General features: G+C 58.8%; 1 protein-coding gene across 2 annotated transcripts in view; it reads right to left on the bottom strand.

The window, feature by feature from the left end:
• The window catches only part of ARHGEF17 (Rho guanine nucleotide exchange factor 17), a 39463-nt gene extending 21495 nt beyond the window's left edge, over window positions 1–17968 (bottom strand). For both annotated transcript variants that reach the window (XM_086615170.1, XM_086615178.1), the window contains exon 1: window positions 14972–17968. In XM_086615170.1, coding sequence (XP_086471296.1) covers window positions 14972–17968 — 2997 coding nt within the window. The remainder of the gene's footprint in view (window positions 1–14971) is intronic.
• Between the last annotated feature and the right edge of the window lie 1700 nt (window positions 17969–19668).

Raw genomic sequence — 19668 nt, 5'->3', positions numbered from 1 at the left:
ACCAACCACCTCCATTCCTGGGTACCAGTCACAACCATCCCTGGGTACCAGCCACCTCCATCCCAGGGAATGTCACCTCATCCCTGGGAACCAATCACCTCCATCCCTGGGCACCAACCACCTCCATTCCTGGGTACCAGTCACGACCATCCCTGGGTACCAGCCACCTCCATCCTTGGATGCCAGTCACCTCCTTCTTGGACCATGTCACCCCATCCCTGGGTACCAGCCACATCCATCCCAGAGAACCAGTTGTCTCCACCACTGATACCAGCCACCACCGTCCCTGGATACCAGTCATGACCATCCCTGGATACCAGTCATGACCATCCCTGGGTACCAGCTACCATCATCCTTGGGTGCCAATAACCTTCTTCCTGGAGCATGTCACCACATCCTTGGATACCAACCACCACCATCCCTGACTACCAGTCACCTCCTCTCCAGGGCATGTCACCCCATCCCTGGGCACCAACCACATCCATCCCTGGTATCAGTCTCATCCCTGAACACCAGTCATCCCATCCATCCAGCCCCCTCCATCCTTGTGACCACCAAGCCCCGTGTCCCGGAGAAACCACCCGCTGCATCCCGAGGGAACACCAGGGGCCATTCCCGATGCCGTACAGCATCGCATCCGGGGCCGCGGCCCCTCTCCACCCGGCCGCTTGCTCTTCTCCCACGGGTAAGAAAAGTCCGAAGCCGTTTTCCGAAGCGGAACTTCTCGAAAGGAAATAAGACCGTAAATCAGCGGCTCTGATTCAGCTCCGCTTCGGTTACTAATAATACTCCGGTGTTTATTCCCGGCCCTGGGGCTGGAGATGTTTGCTTTTCCCTCCGTCGTGGTTTTTCCCAGGCTCCCAGCTCGGAGGGGAGCTTTGATTTGTTCAGGGATGCTCCCATGGAGAAACCCAACGGCACAAGCGCCTCCAGGATGAGGAGAAGGAGGAGGAGGAAGAGGAGGAGGAGGAGGAGGAGGAGGAGGAGGAGAGCTTCAGCCCCAAGCAGATGCTCCAAGAATTCAGTTGTTTTCCCGTCTTTGACTTCTCGGTTGCGGTGATTCCCCGCGGGAGGACGCGGCCCAGCCGTAATTTTTCTTTCAGATTCTTTTTAAGTGCGCGAAAAAAAAGGCAGGAATAAAAAAATCATGGAGTTGGGAGTAATTTATCGGAGGCAGGATGAAGGATGCTGAGCATCCCGGTGCTGTCCCCGCAAGCGGTGCCGGCGGGATGGGGAGCGGGGAGACGGCGGGAGCTTCATTTCCCCCCAAAGCAACGCAACTTTCATCCTTAAAATGTGTCGCGGGGATTTTCCCGGGGGGATTTTCGCTCGGAATGAGGGTTTGTGTCCCCCCCACCCCTCCCCGTCCCGCGACCATCCGTCCCCCCGGCGCCTTTGCAGAGCCCTCGCGCAACTCGTGTCGCTCGCCGGCCCTGGAGCAGCTTTCACCAAATATGGAAGATTTGGGGTTTTTTGTTTTTTTTTTTGGAGCCTCTGGTTTTCCGCACGCAGGGCCGCGGCTTTCCAGATGCTGAGGTCAGCCACGCTCTTCTTCTCCACCCCCACCATCCCCGCCACCCGTCTCCTTCTCCGCCGCCTCCCAGCACCCTCTGAACGCAGGGTGATGCCAGCCCTTGACTCGCCAGCACCCCTGGATCCCCACCGCCACCCTCCGCCGCTGGCACAAGCCTCATCCCGCAGCACCCCACAATCAGGAGTTATTGGGATTTTGGGGGGAGAGGGAAGGCAGGGGGGAGGGTGGCTGATGCTGGCACCCCTTGGCATCAGCGCCGGGTGCCAGCTCGGGACATGTGGGCAGGAGGTGCTCTGGGTGCCTAGTGGCATGGGGTGTGGATCCAGGTGAGGGGGGTTCCCAGGAGGGTGCTGGCTTGGCACCCAGGGGGTGATGGGCACCAGGAGTCATTGGGCACCAGGAGTTGATGGGCACCCTGGAGCCAATTGGCACCAGGAGCCATTGGGCACTAGGAGCTGATGGACACTAGGAGTCATTGGGCACCAGGAGTTGACGGGCACCCTGGAGTCGATGGGCACCAGGAGCCATTAGGCACCAGGAGGTGACGGGCACCAGGAGTTGATGGGCACCCGGGAGCCATTGGGCACCAGGAGTTGGTGGGACCAGGAGTTGATGGGTACCAGGAGCCATTAGGCACCAGGAGGTGATAGGCACCAGGAGTTGATGGGCACCCTGGAGCCAATTGGCACCAGGAGCCATTGGGCACTAGGAGCTGATGGACACTAGGAGTCATTGGGCACCAGGAGTTGATGGGCACCCTGGAGTCATTGGGCACCAGGAGGTGACGGGCACCAGGAGTTGATGGGCACCCTGGAGCCATTGGGCACCAGGAGTTGGTGGGACCAGGAGTTGATGGGTACCAGGAGCCATTAGGCACCAGGAGGTGATGGGCACCAGGAGCTGATGGGCACCCTGGAGCCAATTGGCACCAGGAGCCATTGGGCACTAGGAGCTGATGGACACTAGGAGTCATTGGGCACCAGGAGTCGATGGGCACCAGGAGCCATTAGGCACCAGGAGGTGACGGGCACCAGGAGTTGATGGGCACCCTGGAGCCATTGGGCACCAGGAGTTGGTGGGACCAGGAGTTGATGGGTACCAGGAGCCATTAGGCACCAGGAACTGATGGGCACCAGCAGTTGATGGGCACCCTGGAGCCATTGGGCACCAGGAATTGATGGGCACCAGGAGCCAATGGGCACCAGGAGGTAATTGGCACCCAGGAGCTGATAGGAACCACAAGCTGATTGGTATCCATGAGCCAATGGGGACCTGAGAGCCAAAGGGCATCCAGGAGCTGACGGGCACCCAGGAGTCAATGGGAACCCAAGAGCCAAAGGGCCCCCAGGAGCTGATGGGTACCCAGCCGCCATTTGGTATCAGGAACTGATGGGCACCAGGAGCTGATGGGCATCAGGATTTCATGGGTATCCAGGAGCCAATGAGCACCCGAGAGCCAAAGGGTATCTAGGAGATTATGGGCACTCAGGAGCCAATGAGCATCCAAGAGCTGATGGGCAGCAGGAGCAAATTGGTATGCAGGAGCTGATGGGCACCAGGAGCCAATGGGCACCAGCAGCTGATGGGTATCCAGGCGTCCATGTAGACTTAGAATTCAGGGGGCACCAGAAGCCAAGGGGCATCCAGGAGCCAAAGGGCACCCAAGAGTTGATGGATGCTCAGAAGCTGATGGATGCCCAGGAGCCACAAGCCCCAAATGGCCCATGCCCTGGGCACGCAGGAGCTGACGGGCACAAGGACCTGGCAACACTAAGGAGCTTATAGGCACCCAGGAGCCAACAGACGCCCAGGAGTCCATGGGCACCCAGAAGCCAATGGGCATCCCGTGAGCACCCAGGAGCTAACGGATGTCCAGGATCCAATAGGTACCAGGAGTCCATGGACACCCATGAATCCCCTACCCAGCTGGGAGCTGACAGACACTCAGAAGCCAACAGGTACCCAGGAATCTATGGGCACCCAGAAATCCACAAGCATCCAGGAGCTGACGGACACCCAGGGGCTGATGGGCACCCAGGAGCTGATGGATGCTCAGGATCTAGTAGGTACCAAGAGACCATGGACACTGACGAATCCACAACCATTCAGGAGCTGATGGATACCCAGGAGCTGATGGGTATCCAGGAGCTGATGGATGGGTGCTTACGATCCAACAGGTACCAGGAGTCCATGGACACCCATGAATCCCCTACCCAGCTGGGAGCTGACAGACACTCAGAAGCCAACAGGTACCCAGGAATCTATGGGCACCCAGAAATCCACAAGCATCCAGGAGCTGACGGACACCCAGGGCTGATGGGCACCCAGGAGCTGATGGATGCTCAGGATCTAGTAGGTACCAAGAGACCATGGACACTGACGAATCCACAACCATTCAGGAGCTGATGGATACCCAGGAGCTGATGGGTATCCAGGAGCTGATGGATGGGTGCTTACGATCCAACAGGTACCAGGAGTCCACAGGCACCCACGAATCCACAAGCATCCAGGAGCTGATGGGCACCTAGGATTCCATGAGCATCCAGGAGGTGACAGGCACCTGGGATTTCATGAGCATCCAGGAGCTGATGGGCACCCAGGAGCTGATGGACACCCAGAACCCAGTAAGTAGCAGGAGTCCATGGGCATCCACAAATCCCCAAGCATCCAGGAGCTGACGGGCACCAGGAGTTGATGGACATCCAGGAGCTGATGGATGGATGCTTAGGATCTAACATGTACTAGGAGTCCATGGACACCCATGAATCCACAAGCATCCAGGAGCTGATGGACACCCAGGATTCCATGAACATCCAGGAGCTGATGGACACCCAGGACTCCATGAGCATTCAGGAGCTGATGGACACCCAGCAGCCAACAATTACCAGGAGTCTACAGGCATCCACAAATCCACAAGCATCCAGGAGGTGACAGATACCCAGGAACTGACGGACACTCAGGAGCTGATGGACACCCAGGAGCTGGTAGACATACAGGAGCCCCGAACAGCCCGTGCCATGCCCCCGCCCCAGCCCTTCTCATGCCTCCCCCATCTGGATCCATCTTGGCAGCAGCCTCAGTGCAACCACGAGGAGAAGACTCCTTTTGTGCCCCCGCCAGCCTCCATCCCCAGTGTCACCCATGCCCCACGGACACTCAGCCCCACAGCACCCCACACTCAACGGGTCCCAGCACAGCTGCAACCAGGGTGGCAGGGAGCTGGTGGGGGGGGAGATCACCAGGAACGTCCACATCCCACGTCACGTCACGCCTTCCGTGCCGTGTCATTGTCACAGCGACACCCCGGTGTGGGAGGGGGGGAGTGAAAAAAGGGCGTTTCGGCATCTACTGACCTGCGCCGGGTTCGGACGACCAAGGGACGAGTCCCCTCTCCGCTTACTGAGGCTCTGAGCCATCTACATCCCATCTCACCAGGGTTTTGGGCAACCAAAAATAAAATCAAAAAAAGGACCAAACCCGATCTCCTACCGCTAGCGACGGTGTTTCTGCCGAGGGGTCAGGACAAAACCCTTCCACAAGGAAAAAAAAAAAAAGCAAGAAGGAGGATGCCAAATCAGGGCAGGCCGACGAGTCTGCTGCTACTCCGGCTAAAAAAAGCAGGAAACCATATCCCGGGCTTGGAGATGCCAATCTTCCCATGCAAACAACTCCCTTCTTGTTTTTTTTGGAGAGTACCGGCGGGCTTGGGAACACGCGGTCACAAATAGCAACTCCACGGCACCGCCAAGGAAACATTCTCCAGCCTCGGGAACCATGTGGGGACGCTGATGTCCCCGCATTCGGATGGTGGCTCCTCCAGAGAGGACCTGGTGGTGATCGTCACCCTGTTGGCATGGTGGCTTCTCCAGAGGGGACTTGGCTCTGGCCATTTCTCTGTTGGGATGGTGGCGCCTCCAGAGAGGACCCGGTAGTGGCCATCTCTGCATTGTGATGGTCAGTCGTCTGGAGGGGAGCTGGTTGCGGTCATCCCCACACTGGGACGGTGGTTTCTCCAGAGAGGAACTGGTGGTAGCCATTCCCATGTTCGGATGGTGGCTCCTCTGGAGGAGACCTGGTGGTGGCCAATCACACGTCAGGATAGTGACTCCTCCAGGGGATACCTGATGGTGATCCCCACATCAGGATGGTGGCTCTTCCAGAGGGAACCTGGTGGTGGTCATCCCCATGTCAGGGTAGTGACTCCTCCAGGGAGGACCTGGTGGTGGTGATCCCCACATCAGGATGGTGGCTTCTCTGGAGGGAACCTGGTGGTGGCCATTCCCACGTTGGGATAGTGGTTCCTCCGGAGGTGACCAGGTGGTGGCCATCCCTACATCGTGATGGTGGTTCCTGGTGATGGACAGCATCAAAGACGTCCCTTCCCCAGCACATCCCTGCAGAGATGTCCTTGTGGGGTTCACTGGTGCCTTGGATGTCACCAGTGGGGTGAAACATAGTGGTGGCCATCCCCTGGTTCCCAAAACCAGACACGACCAGGGCCTCTGGGATATCGCGGAACAAGGGTCACACAAGACCAAGAACAAGGTCACACAAGCCCAACGCGTTCCTGCCATCAACCTTCTACCCCTCAAATTAAAGGGATTCAATCCACATAAGGCACAGGAGGACACGCATCTTGGGGACAACCCCCATCTGCAACCATCAACGGTGGTCACAGAGCAACTGGTACCAGTGTGGGCAGGGACTGGGCAGGCTGGGACCAGCCCTCTGTCCCCCGGAAGCCCAGCAGCTCCAACGGGAGTTTGGATGAGGCACGAGTTACTGGAATTTTTTTAACCCAGATGCTGATTTTCGTTCTCCCTCCCATTGGCCGGGCCGCAGTTCCCAAAGACCCAAAAGCAAACACGCTATTTTTAGAGAAGAGTTCATTTACTGGAGCCATTCCCTTTGAAATTCCTCACCCATCCTCTCCATGGAAACCGAAGGAGCCCGGAGAAACAGCCCCACCGGGACCAACCATCAGAGCTTTAAAAAGAGCCACTCTCAGAGAGAGGGGGTGGAAGTGGCTGATTTGTCTTCTCCAGACACATCCTGGACTGGAAACACCACGGTGGGAATCGCAATGTATTTGGTTTAGTGGGTTTTGTCTGAGCAAGCTGGGCTTGATGCCTTCAGGAGGAGATGTCCTGGAAGATGGACCATGCCCACTCTGAAAATCATGCCTGTATGGCCAGTGGGGCCAGTTGGTTTGGATGGGGGGGAGGACGGGTGGAGGAGGATGGCTGGATGGGTGGATGGAGATGAATGGAGATGGGAGGAGATGGGTGGAGATGGGTGGAAATATGGATGGATGGATGGATGGATGGATGGATGGATGGATGGATGGATGGATGGATGGATGGATGGATGGATGTAAACAGATGGAGATGGGTGGAAGGAGATGAAAGGAGATGGGTGGAGATGCATGGAGATGAGTGGAGATGGGTCGAGATGGATGGATGAATGCATGCATGCATGGAAACGGGTGGAGATGGGTGGACAGAGATGGATGGATGAGTGGATGGAGATGGATGGAGATGGGTGGAGATGGATGGATGGATGGATGGATGGACGGAAATGAGTGGATGGAGATGGATGGAGATGGGTAGATGGAGACGGACAAATGAATGGAGCCAGATGGATAGAGACAGATAGAGGGAGGGAGGGATGGTAGGAAGGAAGGGAGTCTCTTCCCCTGCTTTCCAGGGGAAAGCCCTGGGAGAAGGGGAAGAAACTCTGAACAGACCAAACCCCAGTGCTGCCCCCCTGCACCCTCCCTTTGTGTGACGGCACCCATTCTCCATCCTGAACTTAGGAGAAGTCCCAGCTGCAGCTCCGAAGCTGCGGGAACTGCTCCATCGGGTCCTGCCTGCACCGGACGGGTGACAGAGCTCAGCAATGAAGTCACAGCAAGTGGAGACCTCAGCGCATCACCTCTTTGGTCCCTCCCATCATATTGGGATTGGCATCTGCAGGAAACCTCCTGCTTTGGAAATATCCCTGGAAAAGGTTCTACATCTCAAAACCCCGGCAAGAATGGATCAACGCCACAGCAACAAGACGCAGAAAGCTTTGAGCTTCCATCCCAGCGGAGTTTGACAGAAGGGTACCAATGGTGCACATGGCTGGGTGGAGAATGGATGGAGAGCAGCCCTGAGAAGAAGGACTTAGGGGTGTTGGGTGATGAGAAGCTCACCATGAGCCGGCACCGTGCGCTGGCAGCCCAGAAAGCCAACCGTGTCCTGGGCTGCATCCAGAGCAGCGTGGGCAGCAGGGCGAGGGAGGGGATTCTGCCCCTCTGCTCTGCTCTCCTGAGACCCCCCTGCAGTGCTGCCTTCAGCTCTGGGGTCCCCAGCACAAGAAGGACATGGAGCTGCTGGAGTGGGTCCAGAGAAGGCCACGGAGATGATGCAAGGGCTGGAGCACCTCTGCTCTGGAGTCAGGCTGAGAGAGTTGGGGCTGTTCAGCCTGGAGAAGAGAAGGCTCCGGGGAGACCTTCCAGCACCTTCCAGCACCTAAAGGGGCTACAGGAAAGCTGGAGAGGGACTTTGGACAAGGGTGTGGAGTGACAGGACACGAGGCGATGGATGTAAACTGAATGGATGGAACCCAAACCGTTCCTTGATTCTATGACATCTCAGAGGTGCTTTCCCTGCAAGAGCAGATCAGAGACTGAGGCCACCTCCTCCGAGCAGAAGCTCCAGGGATGTGCAATTTCACATGGAAAAACCCAGGCACAAGCCCTGGGCATGCACCGCAGGCAGGGTGCAGGCAGGGTGCAGGAGGGTGCAGGCAGGGTGCAGGCAGGGTGCAGGCAGGGTGCAGGCAGGCTGCAGGAGGGTGCAGGCAGGGTGCAGGCAGGGTGCCCAGAAATGCCAAGCAGCCCATGCAATGCGCACACACGGTGACGGTGCAGCCCCGCACCCTCCCTGCCTGTCGCTGGGCACCCCTGCACGTGCAGCACCCCGGATCTATCCCTGCACCCCTGCACATGCACCCCAGCACCTGGGATCTCCCCGTGCACGGATGCAGGTGCACAGCGGCACTGCTGATCTCCCCGTGCACCCTTTGCACGTGCAAACAGCCCCAGGGATCTCCCTGTGCACCCTTGTGTGGGTGCAGACCTGCACCAGGAACCTCCCTGTGCACCCTTGTGTGGGTGCAGACCTGCACCAGGAACCTCCCTGTGCACCCTTGCACGTGCAAACTGGTGCAACTGATCTCTTTAGGCATCCCTGCACCCTTATGCACCCTTGCACCAGCACCAGGGACCTCCTCGTGCACCACTGCATGGGCACCTCTGCACCAGGGACCTCTCCATACACATCTGCATGTGCACCCCTGGACCAGGGATCTGCCACGTGCACCCCAGCACTGCAGACCTCCCCGTGCAGGGATGTACGTGCACACCAGCACCAGGGATTTCCCTGTACTGGGATGCACATGGACAGCAGTACCAAGGATCTCCCTGTGTCCCCCTGTACGTGAACCCCTGCACCAGCACCCCAGCACTGGGGGTCTCCCCGTGCACCCTTGTACATGCACACCAGCACCAGGCACCTCCCCGTGCTCCCCTGGATGTGCACCCCTGGACCAGGGACCTCCTCGTTCACCCCTGCATGTACACCTCTGCAACCAAGGACCTCCTGCAGGTGCAGCCCTGCACCAAAGTCCTCTCCATGCACCTCTGCACGTGCACCCCTGGACCACGGACCTCTCCGTGCACCCTTGCATGTGCACTATTGGACCAGGGACCTCCTCATGAACCCCTGCATGGTCAACCCAGCACCAAGGACCTCTTTCTGCATCTCTGCATGTGCACCTCTGCAATCAGGGACCTCCTGCACATGCACCCCTGCACCAGGAATCTCCCCGTGCACTCCTGCACGTGCATCCCAGCACTAAGGACCACCCCGTGCAGGGATGCATGCGCACCCCAGCGCCAGGGACCTCCTCGTGCACCCCTGCATCAGCACCCTTAGACTGGGCACCCCACTGTGCACCCTTGCACACGCACCCCTGCACCAGGGACCTCCCCGTGCACCCCTGCACGTGCACCCCAGCCGCTGCGCAGGGCCGTGGGTCTCCAGTTGGGCTGGAACTGGAGTTCACACCGAGCCTGTCCCAACCTCCCACCCTCGCTGCAGCCCCGGGCTCCTGCCAAGAGGCTGACCTTTGGGCCAGGCGGCCGCGGGCCAAGGCCAGCCCCCGGCACGGCGCTCAGCCTGGCACTAACCCTCTCCTTCCGGGGCCGGATCCTGCGCCAGGGCCACCGGCATGTGGCACCCCCACCCATGGGGTGCTACCCTGGGGGGTTTGGGCTCCAAGGATGTGCATCCCCCTGGTAGTCCATCCCCTCTGATGGAGTTTGATGGAGTTTGCTGCCTAATTAATTAGAGGGGTTTAATTAAAGCGGGGGCAGGTGTTGGGAAGAAGGGAGAAGGAGAAAGCTCTAGGTGACACCAGACACGTCCTATGCGTCACTCAAAGGCGTCCAAAACCCTGGGGATGGGGAAACGGGGCAAAAATGGGCAAAGTTAAGGGGATTTCGGCACCAGGGGATGGAAAAGGGCAAAAATGGGCAGAGTTAAGGGCATTTGGGCACCAGGGAATGGAAAAGGGCAAAACCGGGCAGAGTTAAGGGGATTTTGGAACTGAGGAAGGAAAGAGTAAAAAACGGGCAGAGTTAAGGGGATTTTGGCACCAGGGAATGGAAAAGGGCAAAAATGGGCAGAGTTAAGGGGATTGTGGAACTGAGGAAGGAAAGAGTAAAAAATGAGCAGAGTTAAGGGGATTTGGGCATCAGGGAAGAAAAAGGGCAAAAATGGGCAGAGTTAAGGGGATTTTTACACCAGGGAAGAAACGGGGCAAAAATGGGCAGAGTTAAGGGGATTTTTACACCAGGGAAGAAACAGGGCAAAAATGGGCAGAGTTAAGGGGATTTTGGCACCAGGGGATGGAAAGGGGCAAAAACGGGCAGAGTTAAGGGGACTGGGGCTGGTTCACCCCCCTGGCCATCTTGCTTGGCCCCATGCCAGTGGTCCCAGCGTGGGTCCGTGCCGCTGGTAGGTACCCCCATCACCTGTGGGTCCCCCCCAGTGCTGACCAGCTTCTCCTGGCTCTATCTCACCTCCAACCTCCCTCCGAAGGGCAGCGAGGGCCACCGGTGTGCCTCAGTTTCCCCACCCCAGCATTTCAGTGAGCACGGCGGAGCCAGGGAGGGGAAAAACCGGGCACAGCGTTGGCACAGGCACTGGGAAAGGAAAGCTGAGATTCACCCATCCCTGTCTTCCCCCCGCCACAGCTTTAATTATAGATTTCCAGTAACGGCGAAAAAGAAGAAAACTCCCAACCGGCGCCCAAAAACCTGGTTTCTATGGAGATTTACGGAAAGGGAACGGAGGGATAAATAGGTCCAAAGATGCCAAACTTTGACCAAGGAATATATGGCTGGTGCACGGATCCAGCCCTCGAGTTGTCCCCGAAGCGAGGACGAGCTCCTGGAGGCTGAGCCACGCCGGGGCGAGCTCGGAGGGAGGATATTCGGGAGGGATGAAGGCTGGGGGCTTCACGCAAGCATCCCCGGGAACGTGACCCCGCTGTTTCCCTCCGGGGATCCCCCTCCATCCCCGCTGACTTTGTCGGGGTGCGGCCACCCCGCTCGGGGAGCAGCAGGTGGGGAAGGCAGCGGCCGGGGCGGCGGGGGCCGGGTTCCCACGCCTCCCGGGCTCCCGCGAGGTGCTCTTTTTAAATCAATATTTTCCTGTTTAATCCCACTGCCGCTAAGTCAACAAACAGAGCATGGCAGCGGCCGTACCCAATTTTCCATCCCGTGCTGGATTTGGCCACACAGGAAAAAAAGAAAGATGCGAGGGGTCGCCAGCCCGGCATCCCGCTCGCACCTTCCCCGAGCACCAAACGGACCCCAAATCCACCCCAAAACGCATCCTTGCTCGGGTACCGGGCTCCTGCTCATCCCAGCGGCTCATGGGATGCTGGAGACAGAAAAACGTCTCCGCCTCGAGTTTTTTGGAGGTTTTTTGGTTGTTTTTTTTTTTTTGCCTTGCTTTCTTGAAAGCGGCCTTTCATCCCGCGGCCCCCGCGCCGTGCGCCGGAGCGGGACGTGCCGCTAACGGCTCCTGGGGAATTAAAAACCTCGTGGCCAGCATCAGACACGGGGTGAAGGAGTTCTTCTGCACCCAGGACGGCTTGGCCGGCTCCAGCCCCACGGCCGAGGGCTGGAAAGCGCCCAGGACAAACAGTCCCACCGCCAAGGGAGAACGGCACGTTACTTCTCCCGGTCGGGACACGTCGGGTGGCCAAATCCAGCAAAGAGCCACCAAAGCCACCCCCAAACCATGGGGGCTGGGGAAATATCTTGGGGGAACGATGCTGCGGGGATGCTGGATCCCAAGGGGATATTTTGGGGGAGCATCACTGCGTGTTTGCAGGACCCTCTTAATTAATCCCATCCCAGCATCGTCTGCTGGAGACGGACCCCAGGACGGACGGAACCATCACCGTGACACGCGGGACGGATGCTCTGACATCCCAAAATCCCCAAGCGGCGATGACCGCGTCCCCAAGCAGACGACCGACCTGGCGACGCCGGTCCTCTCCGTTGAGTTAGGGAGAGGAGGGGCAAAAAAAATAATAAATAAATCAAAAATAAAGCTTATTTCTTCGCCGTTGGCCGGGCAGCACGTAAATCTCCGCTCCCAGCCAGCCGTCCCGGTGCCAAGTTATATCCGGTCCTCGACGCTCTCGCCTATAATTAAAGTAACTCCCTTGCATGGCTCGGTCCCCCTCTGTCCCCCCTCCAGTCCCAGCTGGTGCCATCTGAAATAAAACATCCCAGCTCCGCTCTATAAGAAATCAAAAAGAATAAAAAAAAAAAATAATAAAAAAAATCCTGGTTTCAGTTATGCGATGGCTGCGGCACAAAGAAATTCAAAGGCAGGAGAGAGAGATTTGAAGATCCAGCTGCGGCGTTGCCCTTAAAAGGGAAAATTCGCACCCTCTCCGCCGAGACCGGCGGGTTCAAGCCAGGTGAGGCACAGCATCCCCGGGGTCCGGCCCCGCAGGGTGGTCCATGTCCCCAGGGTGATGCTCAGCCAAACTGGGCTCCCAGTTGCTGGTGCTGGAGTTGGTAAAAATCCATCCAAAATGATCCCAAAGTGCCCAGGGTCAAGGGGTGCATCGGGGCACGGGGGTCCCTGATACTGGGGCCGTGACGGGGTGGGCACCGTCCCTGGGACACCGCGGGGAGCTGCCTGAGTGAGAAATTCTCTCTTTATAAATTATTAATATAAACTATTGTTATAGAAGCTTAACGTATTAATAATTCAGTAAGAGATAGTTCTTCATAAAGAAATGCCACCACCCCACCTTGGGGACCTGCCAATGTCCCCGAGGTGCCACCAGCCACGGCCCCAGGACAGTCCTCGTTACCTGGCTTAATTGTAACGCTTGATGCTTCAATAGCCCTAAACTGGTACATCAGGCAAAACTGCTGCAAAATTCACCCAAAATTATTTCCAAGGATGATTTACGCAGGAGCCAAGAGCTCTCTGTTCTTGGCCACCAACAGCTGTTGTCCGGCAATGGGGACAACAGCTGGAGAAGGAGCTGGATGAGAGGGGCAGAGCCCACCAGGAGAACATCTTGGGAGGATGATGTTGCTGGGATGCCAGATCCCAGGAGAAAATCCTGGGGAGATGATGCTGTAGGGTTGCTGGACCCCAAGAGAACATCTTGGAGGGATGATGTTGCTGGGATGCCAGATCCCAGGAGAATATCCTGGGAAGATGATGCTGTGGGGTCGCTGGACCCCAAGAGAATATCTTGGGGGGATGATGTTGCAGGGATGCCAGGTCCCAGGAGAAAATTTTGGGGGGAATATCTTGGGGGGATGACACTGCAGGGATGCCAGATGCCAGCAGAACATCTTGGGGGGATGATGTTGCAGGCTTGCTGGACCCCAAGAGAACGTCTTGGGGGGATGATGTTGCTGGGATGCTGGATCCCAGGAGAATATCTTGGGGGAGTGATACTGTAGGGTTGCTGGACCCCAAGAGAACATCTTGGGGGGATGATGTTGTAGGGTTGCTGGATCCCAGGAGAATATCCTAGGGGGATAACATGAGAATATCCTGGGGGGATAAAGCTGCAGGGATGTCAGACCCCAGGAGAATATCTTGGGGAGACGATGCTGCAGGGATGCTGGTCCCCAAGAGAATATCTTGGGGGAATAACACTGTGAGGATGCCGGACCCCAGGAGAATATCCTGGAGGAAGATGCTGCAGGCACGCCTGACCCCAAAAGAATGTCTTGAGGGAATGATGCTGCAGGGATCTGGATCTTGGGAGCGTGCAGAGAAAACCACCCCTTCTCCACCCAGCACCGGCCCGACCAGCAAGGGTTACACCACTGGGCTCAGCCCCGCGGACTTCACGCTTGGCTGCCGGCGGCTCTTGGAAGGGAACGGTCCAGCCCGTCCTCTGAAAACCGGCATGGAAGCAGGGCGAGAGAGTCCTGCCAGCCCCGTTCCCGCGAGCTCTCGGCTCATCCCCCACGGGAACGGGTATTTCTGGGCTTCGCCCGGAGCTATTAAAAGCCCCGTGGGTGCCGGCGCTGCTGTGCCGCAGGAGGAGGTGGTGGCACTTCCAAGCACTTCCCGGCACAAACTCCCAGAGCGATGGGAACCCAAGTCCATCTTCAAACAACAGCCGAAAACCCACCCCGGGAAAGACCCCAAAACACGCGGCCGCGTTTCGGGGCGAGCAAACCGCCTCTGCATCCCCCAAGCAACATTAATTCTTCCACGGGCAGGATAAAACTTCACCCATCAATAAAATATTCAGCACATGCTCAAGAGTATTTTTCCCCTTTTCCCCCCGTCACCGGCACGACAAAGCCCATGGTCCCAAGCGGAGGGACGGTGATTTTTTTCGGAGCGGGGGGAATACTGATTTGCTCAGTAAGGGGTATGACACGGGGAATCCCAAGCAAAAAGAAGCATCGAAGCCCTCATCCCCAAGGAAAAGGCAATTTTTGGTTCAGCATCTCGGGGATGGCTAGAAGCACACCCGTTTAGCAGGACCATCACTGGGAGATGCTCTCTATAAATATAGCATATAATATATTTACCTATAAACCCAATTCCCACCAAAATTTCATGTTATTTAACCTGAACACCGCTTCTTCCCACCCAAAAATTGCCTTTTCATTGGGTGGGTCACTCCCACAAACAAGAGCTCATCCCCTTGGGACCGCCAGAAAGGCCTGGGAAGGCTCTTGGCCATTTGGCAGCGCGCCCACGGATGGGAATTTGTCCCCGACGAGGGACACGTGAGGGACTCCCAAAGCCACCAATGCTTTGGAGGAGTCACGTACCCCATGAAACGAAGGTGTTTTTAAGGTGGATGGGCACTTACCACCTGCGGCTTGGTCCTGGGGCCGTGTTCGTCGGACGGTCGTGGGCACTGGGGCAGCCGGGGCGGTGGGGCGGCGGGTGGAGAGCAAGGTCCATCCCTGGGACTGGGGGACGCATCACCTGAGTTGAGGGCCAGCATGTACCGCTTGGTGACATCCTCCAGCGAAGGAGGTTGGAGGGTCGGGAAGGATTTGGCGGGTGAGCGGCCGGCAGCTGGCGCGGGGAGGTGGCTGTGGTGGCTGGAGGGGACAAGTGGCTCTGGGACGGTGATGGGGACGAAGGTGGCGGGCTCGCTGGTGTGACGGATGTGCTTGGTGGCCGGGCGGCTCTTGGTGAGGACGGCAGGCACCGGCGGCGGTTGGTTTTCCTGGTGAGCCGCGCGGTTGGAGCGCTTCTTGGAGCTGCGCCGGGCGATGCGAGGGGACAACACATCGGCCAACTTGGGGTCAAAGCCATAGCTGTGGCCGGTGCTTGGCGCTGCTGGTTGTGCTGAGAGGATGGGCTCGCTGCTGGACGGTGGGATGCTGGGCTCCAGCTCACTGATGGCCTCACCAGGACCTTCGAAGGCACCAGCCGGCAGCTCACCGCGGCGGCTGGGGTCGCTCAGCGACTTCTTCTTGATGGTCTTGCCGTTGCCCTTCTCATCGATGAGCTTAGCCATGGCGCCGGGTTGGCTGACGATGGTTCGGATGAGGCTGCTGTAGTCCCGCGGCCCATCGCTGCCGAGCGACAGGTCGCTGCCGGCGCTGCCCGCGCTGCCCGCGATGGCGGCGGGTTGGGGGATGCCCACCTTGGCGCTCAGCGAGCCCAGGAGGTTGCTGTCAACGGAGAAATTCTTCGCCTCCTCCACCACTGAGCGTCTCCGGTGGGGCATGGGGTCGCTCAGGGAGCGCAAGGGCTCAGTGCTACCCTCGCTGCCAGTCTCTATGCCATTGGCACCCGCCGAGGGGAACTTACGGCGGCGCCGCAAGCTGCCAGGGGTGGTCGGTGTCTCAGATTTGGCAGCTGGAAGGTCTTCAACCGCCGCCGCCGGGTGAGCAGGCAGTGGTGTTTCGGTGTCACCAGCTGCCAGCCCGGCATTAGGCAGCGTCCAGGCATCCACAACTTCATGCAGGTCTTGGAAGGGCATCCCCACGGGCTCCGGCTCCGTGACGATGCCTTCGTCCGTCACGCTTGACTCGTGACCTGACAGCTCCTCCACGGATTTCCTGTGAGCAAGGTTCTCCTCCGACTCTGCTTCCTTCAAACACCGTGTGCTCTCCGCCTGTCCCCGAAGGGTCATGTCCGTCGTCCCTCTTGGTGCCACCACCTCGGCGCCCTCCACACCTCCGCTGTCCTTCTGCTCAGCCATGAAACCATAGTCCTGCTGGGAACTCATCCTGCTGATCTTCTCAAAGACCTGCCTCGCCTCCTGGATGTACTGGTCTTGGATGACCATGGGGAGAGCATCCTCGTCCCCCTGCTGTCCCCCATCCGAAGCCACCCGGTCCTGGCTATCGGCAGTGGCCAGGAGGAGCTCGGAGGAGCTCTGCTTCATGGTGCTCTGTAGGAAAAGCCGCCGCGTCCCTGATTTTTCGGAGCAGGTGAAGGACTTGGCGCGACGCAAAGTGGCCGTCAGGTCCTTGAGCGTTGGCCGCTCGCCCGGCGCCCAGCGGCTGGGGGGCTGAGTGGCACCGCGGCTGCCCAGGGAGGGGTTGGCGATGCCGGAGCAACCGTCGGAGCCCGCGTCAAGACCGATCCTCACCCCTTTCTTCTTTACCTTCAGCTCTGAGAGGTCTGATTTGAGGAAGCTGAGGAGAGTCAAGGTCTCGGTGGCGATGTCGGGGTTGGACAAGGACTTGCGGTGCTTGGCCTGCTCCCCCTCCAGCCCCAGCTGGTGCAGGCTCTCGCTCCCAAAGTCCGGTTTCGCCTTGGCTATGCCCTGTGCCAGCTTAGGACGGACGCGGACCGCCGGCTGTCCCCACGCCAGGCCATCGCTCGTCCCGAAACTGGGGGATCGATAGACTCCGTAACCCGCCTGAAGAGTCCGTCCTTGGTTGGGCCAACAGGTCCCAAACTGCTCCTCTTCCTTCAGCGTCTCCGTGCTGGAATACCGACTGCTGCTCCGCGACCCGCCGGGGCTCTGGAAGGGCAGGATGTTCACCTTGGAGACGCGGGCCACCACGGGTAACGGATGCCGGGGGACCACCCTCCCGCAGCCTTCGGCCTCGGCCTCGCCGCCATCCACCGGGCTCTCCCAACCACCGCTCTCCTTCTTCTTCTTCCGGGCGACGCGGTGCCGGTGGGCACCGCTTTGCCCTTCGCCTTCGCTGCCCGAGGAAGCGCGGGGGGACCGGGATGCCGCCGCCGCCGCCGCCGCCGCCGCTTCATCCTCCCCGTTGGAGCGGGGCGATGGGGAGGAGGAGGGTGGTTGCGGTCGAGCCGAGTTATGCCAGGAATGCGGGCCGGGCTCCGGCGGAGCTCCGCGGGGAGAACGGAGCGCCGGGTGCGGGACGCGGCTGCGGGGCGGAGGCGGCGGCGGAGCTCCCCGCCCGCTCCCGCTCCCGGTGCCGCTCGCAGCCCCGCTGCCGTTCCCCATCCCGCTTCCATTCCCGTTCCCGTTCCCGCTTCCCCCCGTCGGTTGCCGGCAGCTTTCCCCGAAGAGTTTCCGCATCGCCGGGACGCTGGGCCAACGCGGCGGCTCCGCGTTTAACCCCGGGCCCGGCGGCGACGACGGCGGCGGCGGTGGCGGCGGTGGAAGCGGAGACGGTGGCTGAATCCCGGCATGAACCGGGCCCGTTGGCTCCGGCTCGGTAAAACGAAGCGAAAGCTGCCGTACCGAAGGGGCCAGGCTGCCAAAAGCCCGGCCCGGTTGTTGCTCCGCGATCGACGCTGAAACTTTCCTACCCGGGAAGAAGAAGGAGGAGGAGGAGGAGGAGGAGGAGGAGGAAGGCGGGGAGGAGGCGGGCAGGAGCCACCGACCCGCCGCTACCCCCCGACCGCTGCCCCCCTCCGCCATTGTCTGCCCCCCCCCGCCGCCGCCGCCGCCGCCGCCTCCGCCCGCCCCCCGGCCCCGGCCCCGGCCCCGCCGCGCCCCGGCCCCGGCCCCGCCGCAGGCACCGCCCGGCCCCGCTCCTCCTCCGGGCTGCCAGCGGGTTTCATCCCTCCCGCTTTGTTTTCTCTCTCCCTTTTCTTTTTTTCCCTTTTTTTTTTCCCCTCCTCTTTTTTTTTTTCTTTTTTTTTTTTTTTCCTTTCCTTTTTTTTTTTTTTTTTTTGGCTTTTCCTCCTCCCTCACCCCCTGCTTTTTTATTTGTTGCATTCAAATAAACTTTCCTCCCCGGAGGCGTGGTTTCCTCCCGCGGAGGGGGATGGTTGGAGATTTTGCCCCTTTTTTTTTTTTATTTTTTTTTTATTTTTTTGAAGGTGGGGGCGAGGAATGGAAAGCGGCCGCCCCGCTGCCCTCCCACTCCCAGGCCAAGCAGGAAGACCCCGCATCCCCCCTCCATCCTTCAGCCCCTTCCCTCCTCCACCTTTATTTTTATTTTTTTTTTTTTTTTTAGAGGAAAACCGGGTAAGTAAGCAAAAATTGGGAGCACGGGTGAGTGATCTTTCCCTTTGCTGCGGATTTCTCCGGCCCCTGCTTTACGACTCATCTCGAGGAAGGCAGAACACCTTGTTCCAAACTTGCGAACAGACTTTCTCGGGGGTTTTTTAGCGGCGCTTGTCAGCGCTTGCTATTTACAGCTCGTAACCCCCCCCTCTCCCCCAAGACGACGGATTTATCGCTGGGGATGGGAAAAATGAGGGAAGCTGGAGGGTGGTTGATGGGTGAGCCAGGGCCTCGGCAGCGTGGATGGGGCTGGAGAGGTGTCCTGGTCCCGTAAACGACGTTTCCGTCTCTGTGTGTCCCAGGGGCACAAAAAAAGCCTGGTGGTCATTAAAAAAAAAAAATCCAACACCCCCATAAACACATTTTTCAGGACCCAAAAAGTGCCTCCGGCGATGCTGGGAGATGCACCACCCCGGCAGGTATTCCTTCCTCCGCTGTCCCTTCCCTCCCTCCGCCCTCCTCCCCTGGTCCCCCCAGGGCTGGGTGTCTCCTGTCCCTAAGGACAATGTTCCTGTGATGTCCTCACGGTCACCTGGAGCTAAGGATGGGATTTCGGGAAGACCCATGCGTTTCATCGCCTCTCGGCGCGGTAGGAGCTGGTCCTCAGGCTGCTGGTGTTGAGCATCTCGCAAGCGGAGGAGATGTTTTGAAGCACGCACCCCATCTCTAAAGTGTCCTGTTGTGCCCGTCACCCTTGCTTCTAGGCCTGGTGGTACCAAGGGAACTGCTGACAGGACTCCAAGGCTGAGCAGGACATATTTAGGCCCAAAGAGCAAAATTTCATGAGCTCCGTGGGCCTCCTGCCCTTAAATCCACCCAAAATTCATGATTCCACCATCGGGGTGTTCTGGGGTTGCTGGATGTCACCCCTAGAGCCCACACTGTCCCTGCAGCTACCACTGGCCTTTTTGGGACCTGCTTATAGTTTTCCCCTCCAAGCTGTATTGGGGTTAAATTGTGGCCAGCCACCTCGTCCCATGGGTGCTCTCCAGGCATGGGGTGGTGTGACCGAGCAGATCTCCTCCCTGGAGCCGGAATTGCTCCAAATCTGAATATTTTGCGCCCTCTCCTGGGTCCGGGTGGCGTGGCCCGTCGGCTCCCACCCTATC

Source organism: Tauraco erythrolophus, chromosome 1 (genome assembly GCF_009769465.1).
Source record: "Tauraco erythrolophus isolate bTauEry1 chromosome 1, bTauEry1.pri, whole genome shotgun sequence".
NCBI lineage: Eukaryota > Metazoa > Chordata > Aves > Musophagiformes > Musophagidae > Tauraco > Tauraco erythrolophus.
Note: the sequence above shows the minus strand (reverse complement) of the source record. Positions and strands in the feature narration are given on the sequence as shown.